Source organism: Dunckerocampus dactyliophorus, chromosome 16 (assembly GCF_027744805.1).
Source record: "Dunckerocampus dactyliophorus isolate RoL2022-P2 chromosome 16, RoL_Ddac_1.1, whole genome shotgun sequence".
In the NCBI taxonomy this organism is placed as follows: domain Eukaryota; kingdom Metazoa; phylum Chordata; class Actinopteri; order Syngnathiformes; family Syngnathidae; genus Dunckerocampus; species Dunckerocampus dactyliophorus.
This window is the reverse complement of record NC_072834.1, coordinates 11,097,615-11,112,126: the sequence shown is the minus strand read 5'-3', so window position 1 is coordinate 11,112,126 and position 14,512 is coordinate 11,097,615. Positions and strand designations below refer to the sequence as shown.

At 40.5% G+C, this 14,512-nt stretch overlaps 2 protein-coding genes across 4 annotated transcripts; one reads left to right on the top strand and one right to left on the bottom strand.

Annotated features, from left to right (window-relative positions):
- Window positions 1–2,572: 2,572 nt before the first annotated feature.
- Window positions 2,573–9,886, bottom strand: taf6 (TAF6 RNA polymerase II, TATA box binding protein (TBP)-associated factor). 3 transcript variants are annotated; one of them, XM_054755200.1, is made up of 15 exons: window positions 9,697–9,886; window positions 8,993–9,150; window positions 8,787–8,873; window positions 8,558–8,711; window positions 7,496–7,552; window positions 7,303–7,419; window positions 7,075–7,196; window positions 6,448–6,525; window positions 5,594–5,695; window positions 5,302–5,484; window positions 3,985–4,059; window positions 3,772–3,897; window positions 3,458–3,631; window positions 3,179–3,370; window positions 2,573–3,076 (listed from the first exon to the last, which is right to left on the bottom strand). In XM_054755200.1, the coding sequence occupies exons 2-15, from the start codon at window positions 9,146–9,148 to the stop codon at window positions 2,786–2,788; spliced, it is 1,914 nt and encodes a 637-aa protein (XP_054611175.1). In that variant the 5' UTR covers window positions 9,149–9,150; window positions 9,697–9,886; the 3' UTR covers window positions 2,573–2,785. The 3 variants fall into 3 exon arrangements, with proteins under 3 accessions (XP_054611175.1, XP_054611177.1, XP_054611178.1); XM_054755202.1 differs by having other exon boundaries at window positions 2,573–3,073; XM_054755203.1 differs by having other exon boundaries at window positions 7,309–7,419.
- A 246-nt stretch (window positions 9,887–10,132) lies between these two features.
- On the top strand, window positions 10,133–14,343 carry mrps31 (mitochondrial ribosomal protein S31). Its single transcript, XM_054754922.1, has 7 exons — window positions 10,133–10,301; window positions 10,510–10,935; window positions 11,040–11,192; window positions 11,983–12,132; window positions 12,236–12,312; window positions 13,722–13,862; window positions 13,946–14,343. Exons 1-7 carry the CDS (start codon window positions 10,189–10,191, stop codon window positions 14,179–14,181), a joined length of 1,296 nt encoding a protein of 431 aa, XP_054610897.1. The 5' UTR covers window positions 10,133–10,188; the 3' UTR covers window positions 14,182–14,343.
- The last annotated feature ends 169 nt before the right edge of the window (window positions 14,344–14,512 follow it).

Here is a 14,512-nt window from a genome sequence, read left to right as displayed (position 1 = left end):
GCTACTTGCTAGCCGGTGTGGTAAGTTGTCAATAGGCCAGTTCGATCGGCGTAACAATGTCGCTGTAGCTTGGTTAACATGCACGTCACATTATATGTAAATGCAGCCTTGTTGGCGTTTTTTGGAGTTTTTTTCAGAAGGCTTTATAGGCGGAAAGTGTTTTCCATTACGTGCGTTCCTAGCTGCGTCTTTTGAGATGGTTTTATATCTTTATAATGTGCAGAAAAGTGAAAGACGTGTTCATATCTCACAGGATTGTGGATGATGGGTAAATTTTTTTTTTTAAACAAGCGCAGTTTTCAAATACCGAAGCATTCAAATACATGAACCATTTCAATGTAAAATGCATGCATGTATGAAATAAACCATAACAAAAATAGTGTAATGACCCCCATGTCCATAAACACACCTTGCGCCGGTGCTATTCACTTGCTACGCCACCACGAGGTGCGTGCCATGTTTATGGGCTGCTTGTTCAAGGGAAGGACATCGAGGGTGGATTTTGCAAAGGCAGTTCTTGCTGACATATTTAACCTGCCCCTTGCACAAGCGTCTGTACCGACCTGCTTTAAGTCCACCACTATAGTTGACGTACCCAAGAAGAGCAGCGTGACCTGCTTAAATGACTATCGCCCTATAGCACTCACTCCAATTATAATGAAGTGCTTTGAAAGGATAGTCATGACCCACATCAAAACGAGTATCCCGGCAACTGTGGACCCTCTACAGTTTGCATACCGCCAGAACCGGTCCACGGATGATGCAGTCAACACTGCCATCCACACAGCCCTTTCTCACCTACAGGACCAGGACACATATGGAACCATGAACCATGAACCATGAACCATATGTCAGAATGCTATTTATAGACTATAGCTCTGCTTTTAATACAGTCAGCCCCCACAAACTCACAAATAAGCTCCTCACACTTGGCCTGTCACCCTCCCTCTGTAACTGGGTGTTGAACTTTCTAACAGGCAGGCCCCAGTCAGTCAGAGTCCACAATCGCACATCCAGCTCAAGAATTGTGAGCACTGGGACCCCACAGGGGTGTGTGCTGAGTCCGCTCCTCTACACGCTCTCCACCTATGATTGCGTGGCCTCCCAGAACAACACCAGCATCATTAAATTTGCAGATGACACTATAGTCATTGGCCTGATCACTGGTAGTGTTGAAACATCATACAGAAGAGAGGTGGCGGACCTCATGAACTGGTGTCATGATAACAATCTACATCTCAATACAGATAAGACCAAGGAGATGATCATTTACCCAAGAACAAGGGAAAAGGAGCTGCATAGACCCCTGTATATTGATGAGACTGAGGTGGAGAGGGTGAAAACCTTCAAGTTCCTTGGCACATACATCAGCGAGGACCTCACCTGGTCTTACAGAACCCAACAAGTTACACCCTTGACCCTAACCAGGATAAGCAGCATAGAAAATGGGTGGATAGTTTGAGCATGTTTTCATGAATCAGCAAATCCTGAAACAAAGATTTTTCTACATTTCTGACCTTGAGACACATCACTGTAGCAATACCTATCGTAATTAAAGTAATACATATATTTTTGTGGGCCGCACGGTGGTCTAGTGGTTAGCACGTTGACCAATACAGGAACAGCCTGAAGATCGGGAAGACCTGGGTTCGATTCTCCCCTGGGCATTTCTGTGTGGAGTTTGCATGTTCTCCCCGTGTGCGCATGGGTTTTCTCCGGGCACTCCGGCTTCCTCCCACATTCCAAAAACATGCATGTTAGGTTAATTGGCGACTCTAAAATTGTCCGTGAGTGTAAATGGTTGTTTGTCTATATGTGCCCTGCGATTGGCTGGCGACCAGTCCAGGGTGTACCCTGCCTGTCGCCCGAAGTCAGCTGGGATAGGCTCCAGCATGCCCCCGCGACCCTAATGAGGATGAAGCGGTATAGAAAATGGATGGATATATTTTTGTGTTGAACTGACAAATCGTGACGGGCCGCACTCTACCTTTTCTTTCTCCATACGTCTTTGGAGTGTGAATGGTGAAATTAGGCTTGACTGCAAACTGAACTTCCAGGATCTCCAGTAAACCAAATGATGCATAAAAACCCTAGTGGATCAGCAGTTTTTGAAATGTTAGAATTCTGACTCTGGCTCATAATAAAATGATGTCCATTGGCCATGTCCAACTAGTTCAACAATGAACATTTTAAGTCAACAAATATTATATAATAAAATGTTAAGTCAACCTTATTTTAAACCACAAAGGTTGAATTGAAAAATCTAGTTGCCTCAAGGTAAGAGTCCAATTCCCTTGACTCAAACTTTACGGATTACCATGACCTGGATGACCGAGAATTTACACACACATAAATATCAAATCTTTCCCATTTAAAACGCAGAATGTTATGAATAAGAATTAAAAAATATATGAACAAATGCAACATAGTGGAATTCTAAATCTAAATTTTCCTTTGTTTGGCTTTGCTTGTGGGAACCTAAGAGACAAAACATCACAAAGCCATTCATTACTTAACATATTGAAGGTAAAAAAAAAAAAAAGTGATATAATCACACATCCAGAAACAGAAATAGAAATACAAAGTCAAATTTATTTTTTGAGTAAAAAAAAAAAGCGCATGACATCAGTTTGAGTCAATATTACAAATGCCACTGATTGACTCATTGTTGTGCATTAACATATTTACACATTTCGATCAACTATCTTCCTACATACCATTCCAGAATTTTTCTTTTAGCCCAAACAAATGCTTTTGTGTGACTGTTAATCTCTTGTGATAAGTGTCAGTGTGGTGACTGTGTACTTGCACCGGGAGACTCCGATCGGTCCGTCTTCAGCCCAGCTTCTAGTGGTGTTGAGGAAATGGGAGTTGGAATTACAGAGCTCTTATTCTCCATGGAAGAGGCGGACGAGGGCAGTGACACCACTATGTATTTCTGCATGGGTCGTGAACTTGGAAGTGCCGGGCCGCTGCCAGGTTCCAGTTTCACCAAGGGCTGCAAGGTCGAAGTGGCGCTGGGCACAGTGCTGGTAACTGTCGAGGCTGACTGGGAAGAGCTGATGGTGATTACCTGCTGGATACAACACGTTCTTAAGTAATAGAATTTGTGTTTGTGCGACTACTGTTTCTACTGAAAACAGACCAGTCTCTGTCGAGTCCGTAAATTCCAAAGTACCTGCTGTGTTGTGGCAGCTCCTGCGCTGGTTCCCATAACAAAATACTTAGTTGTAGGGGGTGATGGCTGTGATGGAGTCCCCGGTCTTGGTGACATAAGGGTAAGAGAACTTGGAACTTTAATGATGCTGGGAGTGCGAGGCCCTGTTGATCCACTGAGTCCACTTTGAGAGACCGAGAGGGTTGGACGAGGCTGCAAGAGGTTCACAATTAAAAATGAGACCCTGAAGGGAGGGACAACCTTGATATATGACCATCATATAATCGAATGTGAATGTACCTGTGTTATTGTTAATGTGGTTCTATTGACTTGCTGGGCCTGCATTGCAGCTTGGGTCCGGGCCTTCATTACATGGGTGCACAGCATGGGTGCGAGGTAACCGTAGTCTGTCCGATATTGTTCCACATTGTCAGGTGGAGGTCGTATCTTGGCAATGACACTGGCGCAGTGTTTCTTAGGAAAGCAAAAAAAACAGTTTTGTATTGTAAACATAAAAAAACAAGATAAGGACTGATCCACAAAAGAAAACTCTGCTTTGCAATCAAAGTGACCAAAAACCTCCCCATTCTAAACATATATTAATCAATTATTACCAGTAAAAGACTTTGAACATGGTCTGCTCCAATCTTATCAATGTTGGAGATCACCGGTCCTTCCATCACCGCTTTGATGCGAGCGCCCTCTACAGCAAGCCGGGGAAGGATCAAAGTCTTTATCACCTGCAGCGACACAAGTAGAAGGTCTGTGCTGACGAAGGAGAATGATTTGAACCAGGAACCCAATTAAGAATGCAGATTGAAACTCACATCAGGTCCCAATTCAGCAAGCCCCGCGATGCAGCCGTATCGTGTGGTCCACTGGGTTTTGTCATCCAGCCAACTCTGAGAAAACAAACCAAGTAAAATAGATACTTTAGTCATCTACAAGAGCAATTAACAGTTTAGAAAAAGTATAGATTTACTCTGATGTGACCAGGGGCGTGTTCATTTACTCAACTGCTGAGAGTATGAGGTGTCTTATTTGGTCTAAGGCCAAGGTTCACAAAGTGGGATATGCGTACTCCCAGGGGTATGCCAATTGTCATGGGGGTACGTGAATAAAAATGAAAAACAATTACCACGTAACACTCGCAATTATGTGTAGACCTGAACACCTCACGGCGTACAGTCAATAGCAGAAAGAAGGAAGGAGACATAGCACGAAGTTCTTCATTGTGCTGTTTGAGTTACATGAACAAGTACGTTTGATGATTATGTTGTGCATTAAGAGTGGTGAATCTTTCAGATTTAATTTATATTGGTGTTCCAATCCCCGCACTGTGAAAACCTGTCAATGTATGTGTGTGTCAGGATGAAGAGTGGGGATTATTATTAGTGGCTTTATCACATGTTGTGTATTTTTGTACTTTGGATACTGATTTATCATGTTTGTGAAACTTTCCCTTTCAATTGATATGAAATTAATATACAGACTCAAATCATAGCGATTGCAAGTGGACAAAAGTGAAGCTCAAGTTCAACCCATTCAAACGGAAGGATCCCAACATCCGGCTAAAATAGAAGATATGTAGGATGAATAGTTATTGATCAGTGCTCATGCAAAACTTTAATCAAAATTTTACCATGCAAAATACACATTTTTGAACCAGAATGACATACTATAAAATGAATTAACCAGTTAATCTTGTGCAATAGTTCAAGTTAATGAAGATTACGGTTTATGTTTTTTTAAGTGTGCAGGAGTCGGGGGTACATGGCTTCAAATGTCTGAAGGGGTATGCGACTGAAGTTTGGGAACCACTGGTCTAAAGGTATTTATTAAGGGGGAGGCCATTATTTACATGCATGCATTTTATATCAATATTATTTTTGTTTTATTATTTCTATTTGTCAAAAACAACTTAAGCTTCAGCTTTACAGATGCCATGTCTTGTTTTCTGGTGATGTGGTGTGCTAAAGTAAACTGCAGCACAAAGTGGTATCGGTCACAGTAAGGTAATTACAGATACATAGGGACACCCAAAATAAGGAGTTGGCAATTTGATGACCAGTGTTTATTCATGTGGACTGTGCTCTTCATACACATTTTAAACCAGACAATGAATTAGTGAAAACACAACTCACCTTAGTAAAAGTCTTGGTGATGCGAGATTGGATGTTGTTGGTCGTGGTGCTGAAAGTTTTACAACTCTGTGCCATGAGGCGAGCAGCAAAATCACGTAAAGCCCAGTGGTTGTCAACATCTGGTCTCAAGCACAGCTGCTTGCTCACAATGCATGTCACTACAGCCGGGATCAGTTCATGCAACTACAACAATAACGGAAGACAAATGTACCCCAAACATTGTAGAAAAAACAACAAATATAAAATACATACAAAATAATAAAACTAAAACCAAAAATAAAAAAACACTCACATATTTCTCCAAGTATAAAGTGGGGTTGTCCATCAGCGCTTTGACCATCCGCATGAGGTAAATCAGGAGCGCTAAGTTGTTTTGCACCACATTAACACGAACCTGCCAACCGAGCAAGAGGTCAGAACATTTAGCATATAATAATACACTAAGTCCCCTACTAATGAACATCCAACGTGCGAACATTCGGAGATACAAACACAAGCCGACTGGTCTATTTTTTCATGTGTTTTGCCTTATAAGTCCATATTTATACTGCTACATGCTTGACCAGCAGAGGGCACTGTGACGCTGCTAATGGGACCAACAGATACAGGAAGAGGAGGAAGAGGAGAGGGGAAGGCTAAGAGTTTTATGATACAACCCAGACAGAGCGTGTGATTAAAGTTTATGAAGTGTTAATAGGCCTGCTTAATTCTACACCACCCACAGAACACAAACTCTTTTAGAAGAGTCTAACGACGACGAGCATTTGTCGTTTTTTCCAATAACTCCTCCTCCTCCTCCACGACGACGTATGCTCGACCACACCTCTTCAAAAGGTAAATAACATTTAATCATTACGTATTATTCTATCATTTTTATTATTGTTTTTTTCATTAATTATCCTTATTTAATATTACTACTGCATCCAAACTCATATTTACATACATACACATATACTGTATATGTATACGCGTACATGTAGTACCTTTATAATTGGTAATATTACCTTTTCCCCGACTTAAGAACAATTCGACTTAAGAACAGTCGTCTGGAACCAATTGTGTTCGTTAGTTGGGGACTTGGTGTATTAGACAGTCATGTGAGATAGGTAATGTTTTCACAAAAGAGGTGCTTTAAAAGATGCTCACTCCTTCTGAAATGAAGGTGCTGAATCTTGGAAGCATTTGATACAGTCCTGGGTCTGTGGCAATACTCTGCAAGGCTTCCTGGATAAACAGAGACATGAAATTAAAATCAAGGTTCTGGCTCTTTCTTGCCAAAGAACACACTGGAATGGTTGAATCCATAAACACTAACTAGCAGGATGCCCACAAAGTAACTTTACAATTGAAAAAACGTATTACAAAAGCAGTTGACGAGATATGTTAATCAGACTTGTGCCATGTAATCAATGGTTAGTTTTTAAATCGCATTTTCAGAAGAGTGCATTGAAAGGGATGGCCCAATTCCCCAGCCACCTCATTCACCAGATAACACTCTCCTGGACTTCTTTTTATGAGGCTACAGATCTCATGTATTGAACAAAGATATGAGACACCAGCGACATGAAGACAAGATCACTGATGGAATTACCACCATTGATGAGGCTAGAAATAGTACCCAAATGGAGGCGTATTAAATGAAGTGAAAAAAACGTCAATATCTCCCCCTCATTTTTATAATTTGCATATATCTGTCTATCAATTTGATTTTGTAATAAATTGGTTAAAATGTAGGGAGGCTTTATGGACACCCTGTATGTATAAATTACATACAGCTCTCTTGGCTTCACATGAGCCGACACATGCTTCAGTGATCTCCTTGTAGTAGAGCTGCTGTTCCACAGAAAGCTCATGGGTGCTGCGAGGTTTGAGCCTTATTGGACCCTTCTCTTTTCCTGAAACAAACACATGGAAGATAAATAAAGATAATTACCAAGAGAAAATTGGGGGAGAGTTGAACAGAGAGGGAATATTACATCGAAATACAAACAAGATAACAACCTTTACCATCAGCCGTTGCACCCTGACTCTTGCCTTGAATTGTACCCTCTTCCTCTTGGCCAGGTTTGACAACTTTGAGAGGCTCCGTGGATTCAGCCTTTTGTTGCTCTTTTGGTGCTAGAAAGCAGTACATTTAAATTCAACTTTCTGATGTATCGCATATGTTGTGTTTCATGATAGCAACTAGTCATACCCGGTGGTGGATTTTCAGGAATAGCAGGTTGAATCCCTTCAATACTTAACCAGTGGGCTGAAAGAGGAGCAGAAACATGTAAAAACTGAGAACTGATTCATGAAGTAGCATGGCATTGAGTTGATAGGACACACTATTGAGTTGAGGATGGGCGGATGAGGCCCATTGCCCAAACTCTATCAGTTTCTTTGTCGTTACTGTCACTCAATTCTGACACCTGCTGGATCTTAAACCTCATTGCAGGCACCCTCGTTGAAAGTTAAGTTAAAGAAAAATACATTCAAGCTATTGTATTTTATATTGTACATCGTATCATTTCATACCTTAATATAAGTTTCAAATATCTTTGATATCTTTAAAATATACAGACAATATATATTGTGAACGCGTGTCATAATGTGAAAATATATGTGAAAGTGTTGTGAATGTGATGTTGATGTACTGTACTTGTCTTTGAGAAAGGGAGGTTTATCTTTTTTAAATACTTTTTTGTTAAATAAATTTTTCCAATGTCTGCACATTCAGAGGATTACATTTTTTACATGCAAGTTCCAGACACCAGCATAGAGGAGGTGCTTTTATTTGTGTAGGAGGGTTCAGTCGAATAATTTCGACACTTAACTTGCAGAAAATTTAATTAATATTTTAAACTAAGAGTCACTTTGAACTGGATTTGAATTCTGATTGTTCAAGCGTAAACTGAGCAGAACAGGCTGAAACAAGGAAATATAAACAAATATCGTATTTGCCGATTAAGATCAAAATGGCCCCAAAATGGTGGAAACCTTTCTTTTTCTTTGGGGCTCCATATCACAACGTCTTGAAAGGAAAAATTGCAAAGATCTGTGATTCTTTTAGCAGAGACACAGATGGCAGAGACGCTTCCATATAAATACAGGTTGCCCACCTGGTGACAGGCGAAACAGCAGCTGTATCGATCACGTGACTGTTTTCTTAAAGCGATACGCATATCGAGGCGAGGTTTCGCTCTATGAACTTGACACATGTGCCGACGCATCGGTGTTGCCGGACACATTACTACATTGAGTAAACGGTGCATACCTTTTAATGACACATCTAGTGGAACTCTGGGCAGTGGTGTGTTAATAATGTCACTAAGGTCCACTTCCTTCTCCTCATAGAAATGAAGTTCTCGTCCACCACCACTTGCAAAACGAAATGGGATAAACTCTTGCGACTGGAATCCATAAAGGGGCTACAAAGAGAAAATGTACTTGAAATACACACAAAAATACTGTATGTAACACAAAGCAGGCATGGTCTGTCTTACCTCCACATTTTTAAGTTTGAGGGCATTATCAATGTCATTGGTGGTTAGTTTACGTCGCTTTCCATGATGCATAAACTTGAGAGCATCCTTTAAAAAGAAAATAAGTCGACAACAACTCAGAAGCGGAACATACGGTATATAAGCACAGCCAAACATGAAGCTTCACTCAATAACGTTGACATTTTTGTTCCAAATCTCTGCTTTACCTGTGTAATTTCTTTAATTCTGTAGCTGACCTCTTCACTTAGGGCTGAGCAGCTGTCCTCTTGAAGCTGGCCCACTCCCACAGACTCTGCCATCGCCTTCATGGACTCTGTAGGGAGGACGACCGAACACTGCTTCTGACGCCTTTCTTCCGCCATGGCTAACAAAATACACAAGTCTGTCCATAAAATATCTCATGTTTGTAGATATACAACTTTAAGCACATATTCAAAATGCAAAGTACTGTACACCGACATATAATGGGACAAGAATGAAGCATGAGTATAGTAAAAACGAAGTGAGGTACAGTAAATAAATGGAGATAAGTAGAGGTAGTGAAGTAAAAACCGGAATGTGCTAATTTATTCAAGCGATGGTCATGATACAATACCACATTTCACTCACAGAAAGTAAGAAATATATGGCAAATGTAATTGTTTAACGCAATTAAAAGAAACGAGGCGATTACACATTTAAACTGTCTGGTTCTGTCTACTAAAGGCGGGTCAATTCCGACAACAAACTACCGACACACTGCACTTATTAAAAGGCAATACTATACAACTAAAACAACACAACTCCATAACCGAACCAAAAATAAATTCGCTTGAATGTTCTTGCTGAGTGCATTTTAGTCTGAATATGCGTTAGTGTGTTAGCCTGAAAGCTAAGTCACCTAGCCTCCGTGGACGTTCTCCCAAGTTACCTGCATCAAGCTTTCTCCTTAGAGTGGGTGAGCAGGAACGAATACCAGTACTCACTGGTACGATATGCGACGACACATGATTCTCAAAGCTAACTGTTTATGTTATAATCCATTATCAGTGGAAAAAACAACCGAGTCGATGGCGGTTAGCACCAGGAAGTTTCATTCGTGACTGAGCGCTTGTGTTCCGTCGCCATCTTCGGTCAACTTCCGGTTATGTTATCGCGAGAACACAGTTATGTACCTTAATAAATCCAAGGAACTTCGCCAAATCTAGTTATTTATTTTGTATAATATTCTAAATACGAAACTGAATAGGAATTATTTCATTAACTTCATGATAAACATTAATTTATCAATCCACTTTGAATCGGTATCCAGCCAACGTCTAACATGGAACTATTACCACTCGTTTACGTTTAAGGGGGCTCTTTTTGGGGTTGAAAACAGGCAAGCAAGTCAGGCTCGTGGAAGGACAGATTTGATATCATTATGTATAGATTAATTCCCCGGACTTTATGCGTCGCTCAAAAGCCAAAAGCGAAGTTATCGGGATCGCGTATTTTGCCAGCAAATTCGGACACGGCTACAGCTTCAATTTTCAGGTGAGTAACTTATACTTGTAGTCCCTTGTTGCATCACTGTGCAATATATGGCATTTTAATTTTATTTGGAAATATGTTGCGCCTGTATCTTTACGTTTTGCATCCGTATTCATGTAAACATGTTTCGGTAGTAATACGGCATATTAGTAATAATGAGTGAGTAATAACCGAGGATATGACATTCAACAGTGTTTTTCTTTTCTCACAGGTTGTCCACTGTGTGTACAGCTAAATACCTCAGCACAAATTCAACCAGGTTATGTGAAAATAAAAACAGTGTTGGCAACTCCAACAATGAAGACCCCACAGAAACCCAAACAGTCTGTAAACAACAAACTACAGAGCCCAGTGACATCAACCAACAGGATGAGCAAAATAATAGAGGTAACATCAAGAAGATGGATGTAATAAATGGCAAAGATGGTGCTGCTAAGGGAAAGGAATTTGACACAACCAAAAGTGGGAAGGAGAGTCTACTTGATCTTCTGGGAGCCATGAGGGTGGACGTCACCAGCAAGAGGCTTAAACATGTGAAAATTAAGCCAAGTGTTTCCACTCCTAACACAAGGCCGAACGCAATGGAGCGCACCGTTAATATGTTTCAAGAGGCTTCAGTTGAGGCTTCATCTAAGAGGTGAGACAGAATTTGTGACACTGCTGTCTGCCTTCTCAAGGTGCCAGCATCATTGTGGTGATGCATTGGTTTCTTCTTATTGACCACGTCCGTCTGTCTTTTAGTCACACCCTGGATCCGGAACTAGTCTCTGCTGCCTCTGCTGCTGCCTCCACTCTTCCTAACCGCATCCAGGCCGAGTCTGAGCTGCTCAGCCAGCTGAGGCAGCATGAGGCTCTTACCGAGGCAAACAAAAAGGGGGACGTGAATGACCTAGGGTAGGTTTTCTTTAGCCCAGTGTGCATTTCTCTGATTGTGTCATTAATATTTTACTAAAAAGCTCGAAAATATGACCCCTTTTAATCTAGTAAGATCCAATTGCAGCACAGTCCAGTCTGAATAAGAATACCGTAAATTCCGGACTATTGAGCACACCTGAATATAATCGCACCCACGAAATTTAAAGAGAATATTTTTTGTACATGCACTATAGACCGCACTTGTTTATAAGCCGCAGGTGTCCACATTGAAACATTGGATATTTACACAGAAAGACACAGTATAAAGCAATCCTACCAACTGTACATTCAGTGTTCCCAGCGACGCTCATTAGCGCCAATGAGTGAGACGTCAGATGCATTTTTCCATTAAGAGTTCAACAGCTGCCGCGGTACAAGCAGTCCAAGCAGTCCAAGCAGAAGCTGTAGTAATTCTACACTTCATCAAACTTACTTAATATTTGTCAGATCAAAACACCATCGCTGCATAAGACTTCAAAACGTGATATTGGCATCCACCTCGCTATTCCTATTCACTACTTCTGAATTTTCACCTAGGCATCATGGAAACTGTAGTTCTTTTAGCAATAAACTAGCCACATCATTGTTTCAAACGCAGGTTTCAAAGCATGTGAAAAAAGTAGAGGCTGATAGTCTGGAATTTACGGTAAATACAATAGCTGGATAAAAACAAGTCTGCTTTTACAAAGACATTTGATTGACACTCTCATTGTGGATGTAGTTTGCAGTGGTGCACTTAGTAGACATTACAAACTCTCTGATTTCATAGCGTGATTCTAGCTGACATGAAAGTGTCAGTGGGAAGTAATCCCAACAGACAGAACGCCCGGCCGGCCAATCAGATCCGGTTTGATGACGATGGGCAGGGCTACAAACCCGACAGAGGAATCACTGCAGAGCTGGACAGCGTTCGCATGAAGTACGGCACTTTATTTTCATCTGGATCTTTTTTTTTTTTTTTTTTTAAATAAAGCCAAAGAGAAGCCCATAGCTAGTGTTCATTATTATTTTTGTTTTTGCAGAAGGAACTTGTTCACTGGAAAAAGACTTAACATCTTTTCCCTCATTCCTGATGATGATAGAGTGACGGCAACAATTGGTAATAAGTCATTTCTGTTGTTCTCTATCCAATTATTTAATTACTGTAATGATTTACAGTAGAACCTCTTAAATTGAATGCCGCTCCGGTGATACAGTGAGGTATTTGACCAAAGTTTTGGGGAATATCCCTTAAAAATCACACAAAAATTACAAAGAGTTTGAATTGTTATCATGTACGACATCACAGCATTATGTAGCTCAATAGTGTTACAAAGCTTTAATTCTTTTATTGAACAAAAGGTGGGCTGACAAGGAGCGGCACGTAACAAAAATGCACAGTGGCAAACTAACAGAAAAACTAGGAGGGAACGCTAAGGCTAGCACAAAATCGCCATGGAAGAAGGATACAGGAATGCGCACAAAAGGAGATTAAGTAAAGATACCAGTATTGGCAGCAGCTCTTTGCTCAAACTAATGTTGCGTAATGAACACATACACTTCTTTTACTGGGATTCCACTGGATGCATTTTTCAAATAAACACTGTTTGTGCAAAATAAGACAAATACTGCAATATGCAATGGAAGTTAGAGAAAATGTGTCATATTTATTTTCAGTATTTTGTCTTAACAAAGTAGTCATTAAAAAAAAAAATTATGACCTACGGCCAACTATTAATAGTGTGTCCTACTATCAACAGCAACGATACAATTTGGAAAGCTGCACATTTCTATCTGGCACAAACATCCGTGTAAGAACAAAGTAAAGTGCGCTAATACAGTCATGAAATTGTAAGCTGGTTATAGCTGGGAATTATTTTTCAGTACCGCTGGTCGCTTCTTACCATTATTTTGCTGCAGGTACGCTATCTGCGTGTGAGTCCCTGTAATTCTTGTAATTCTGAAAAGCAAAATAAAAGTGTCAAACAGGAAATAATGGTGGAAACATAGAAAAGCCCAAACCAAAAGCCAACCTGTCACACGGAATATGACAACTAGAGGTCAGTTCAGCAAGCCTCAAGACTATCTGCATTTTGCTTTTTCATTGGCTTTTTATATCTTTTTCTTGACTTAAAAAAAAAAAGAAATGCCAGTCTCAAAGAAGTATTTATTAATTTATCCATCCATTCATATTCTATGCCGCTCATACTCACTAGGGTCACGGGTATGTTGGAGCCTATCCCAGCTGACTTTGGGCAAGAGGCGGGGTACACCCTGGACTGGTCGCCAGCCAATCGCAGGGCACATATAGACAAACAACTCACAAACAAACACTCACATTCATACCTATGGACAATTTAGACTCGCCAATTAATCTAACATGCATGTTTTTGGAATGTGGGAGGAAACCGGAGTACTAGGAGAAAAACCGAAGCACGCACGGGGAGAACATACAAACTCCACAGAGAGATGCCCCTGATTATTAAATGTCACTTTTTTCTTATCTACAACGTAAATGTTGCTTTTTAGCACGCCCAACCATATGGGACGTGGACTTTGCTCACCAACTGTCTTCGTCGGCCAACCAAATGCCCCAGAACGCCTTTGAGGAGATGATCCAATGGACCAAAGAGGGTAGACTGTGGCAGTACCCAATTAACAATGAAGCATGTGAGTAAATTATACTCTACTCTCATTGGATGTATAGAAGAAGCGATGAAAGCTTGACTTACACTGTTTTTGATCCTCATCAGGTTTTGAGGAGGACGCCAGCGTGCCTTTCTATGAGCATGTCTTCCTTGAGAAGCACCTAGAGGAGGGCTTCCCCAGCCAGGGACCGGTACGTCACTTCATGGAGCTGGTGGTGATCGGTTTGTCCAAAAACCCCTATCTCACCGTCCAGCAGAAGAAGGAGCACATCTCCTGGTTCAGAGACTACTTTAATCAAAAAAAGGATGTCCTCACTGAGGCTGAAGTTTATCTTACTTAAATTTGAACAATTTAAGATGTTTGTTTTTTATAGTTTCCATGCCCCTTAACTATAAGCATCCCAATCCAACCTTCCTCCTGTTAAATTAACATTAACACAATACTGTATGTGAAGGAAGTGAAATGATGCGCTTGTACAAAATATATAATTGTAAAACTCTGACTTTCTAGTAACTTAGTTTACATTCATCATGTTTTATTATTAAGTTTCTGGATATGTCAATTGTATATTGAAATAATTGTGTTCAGTCACACTGGTAACATCGTTAAACTAATATATTTAATGGTACATGTTTGCTGATTAGTTGACAGTTGAATGAACTGGTTGAGTG

Coding starts and splice junctions, on each gene's coding strand:
- taf6 (XM_054755200.1), bottom strand. CDS start 9,148: ATGGCGGAAGAAAGGCGTCAGAAGCAGTGTTCGGTCGTCCTCCCTACA. Junction 8,874..8,992: donor GAATTAAAGAAATTACACAG/GTAAAGCAGAGA, acceptor TTCTTTTTAAAG/GATGCTCTCAAGTTTATGCA. Junction 6,526..7,074: donor CATGTGAAGCCAAGAGAGCT/GTATGTAATTTA, acceptor CTGTTTATCCAG/GAAGCCTTGCAGAGTATTGC.
- mrps31 (XM_054754922.1), top strand. CDS start 10,189: ATGTATAGATTAATTCCCCGGACTTTATGCGTCGCTCAAAAGCCAAAA. Junction 12,133..12,235: donor CTGGACAGCGTTCGCATGAA/GTACGGCACTTT, acceptor TTGTTTTTGCAG/AAGGAACTTGTTCACTGGAA. Junction 12,313..13,721: donor TAGAGTGACGGCAACAATTG/GTAATAAGTCAT, acceptor GTTGCTTTTTAG/CACGCCCAACCATATGGGAC.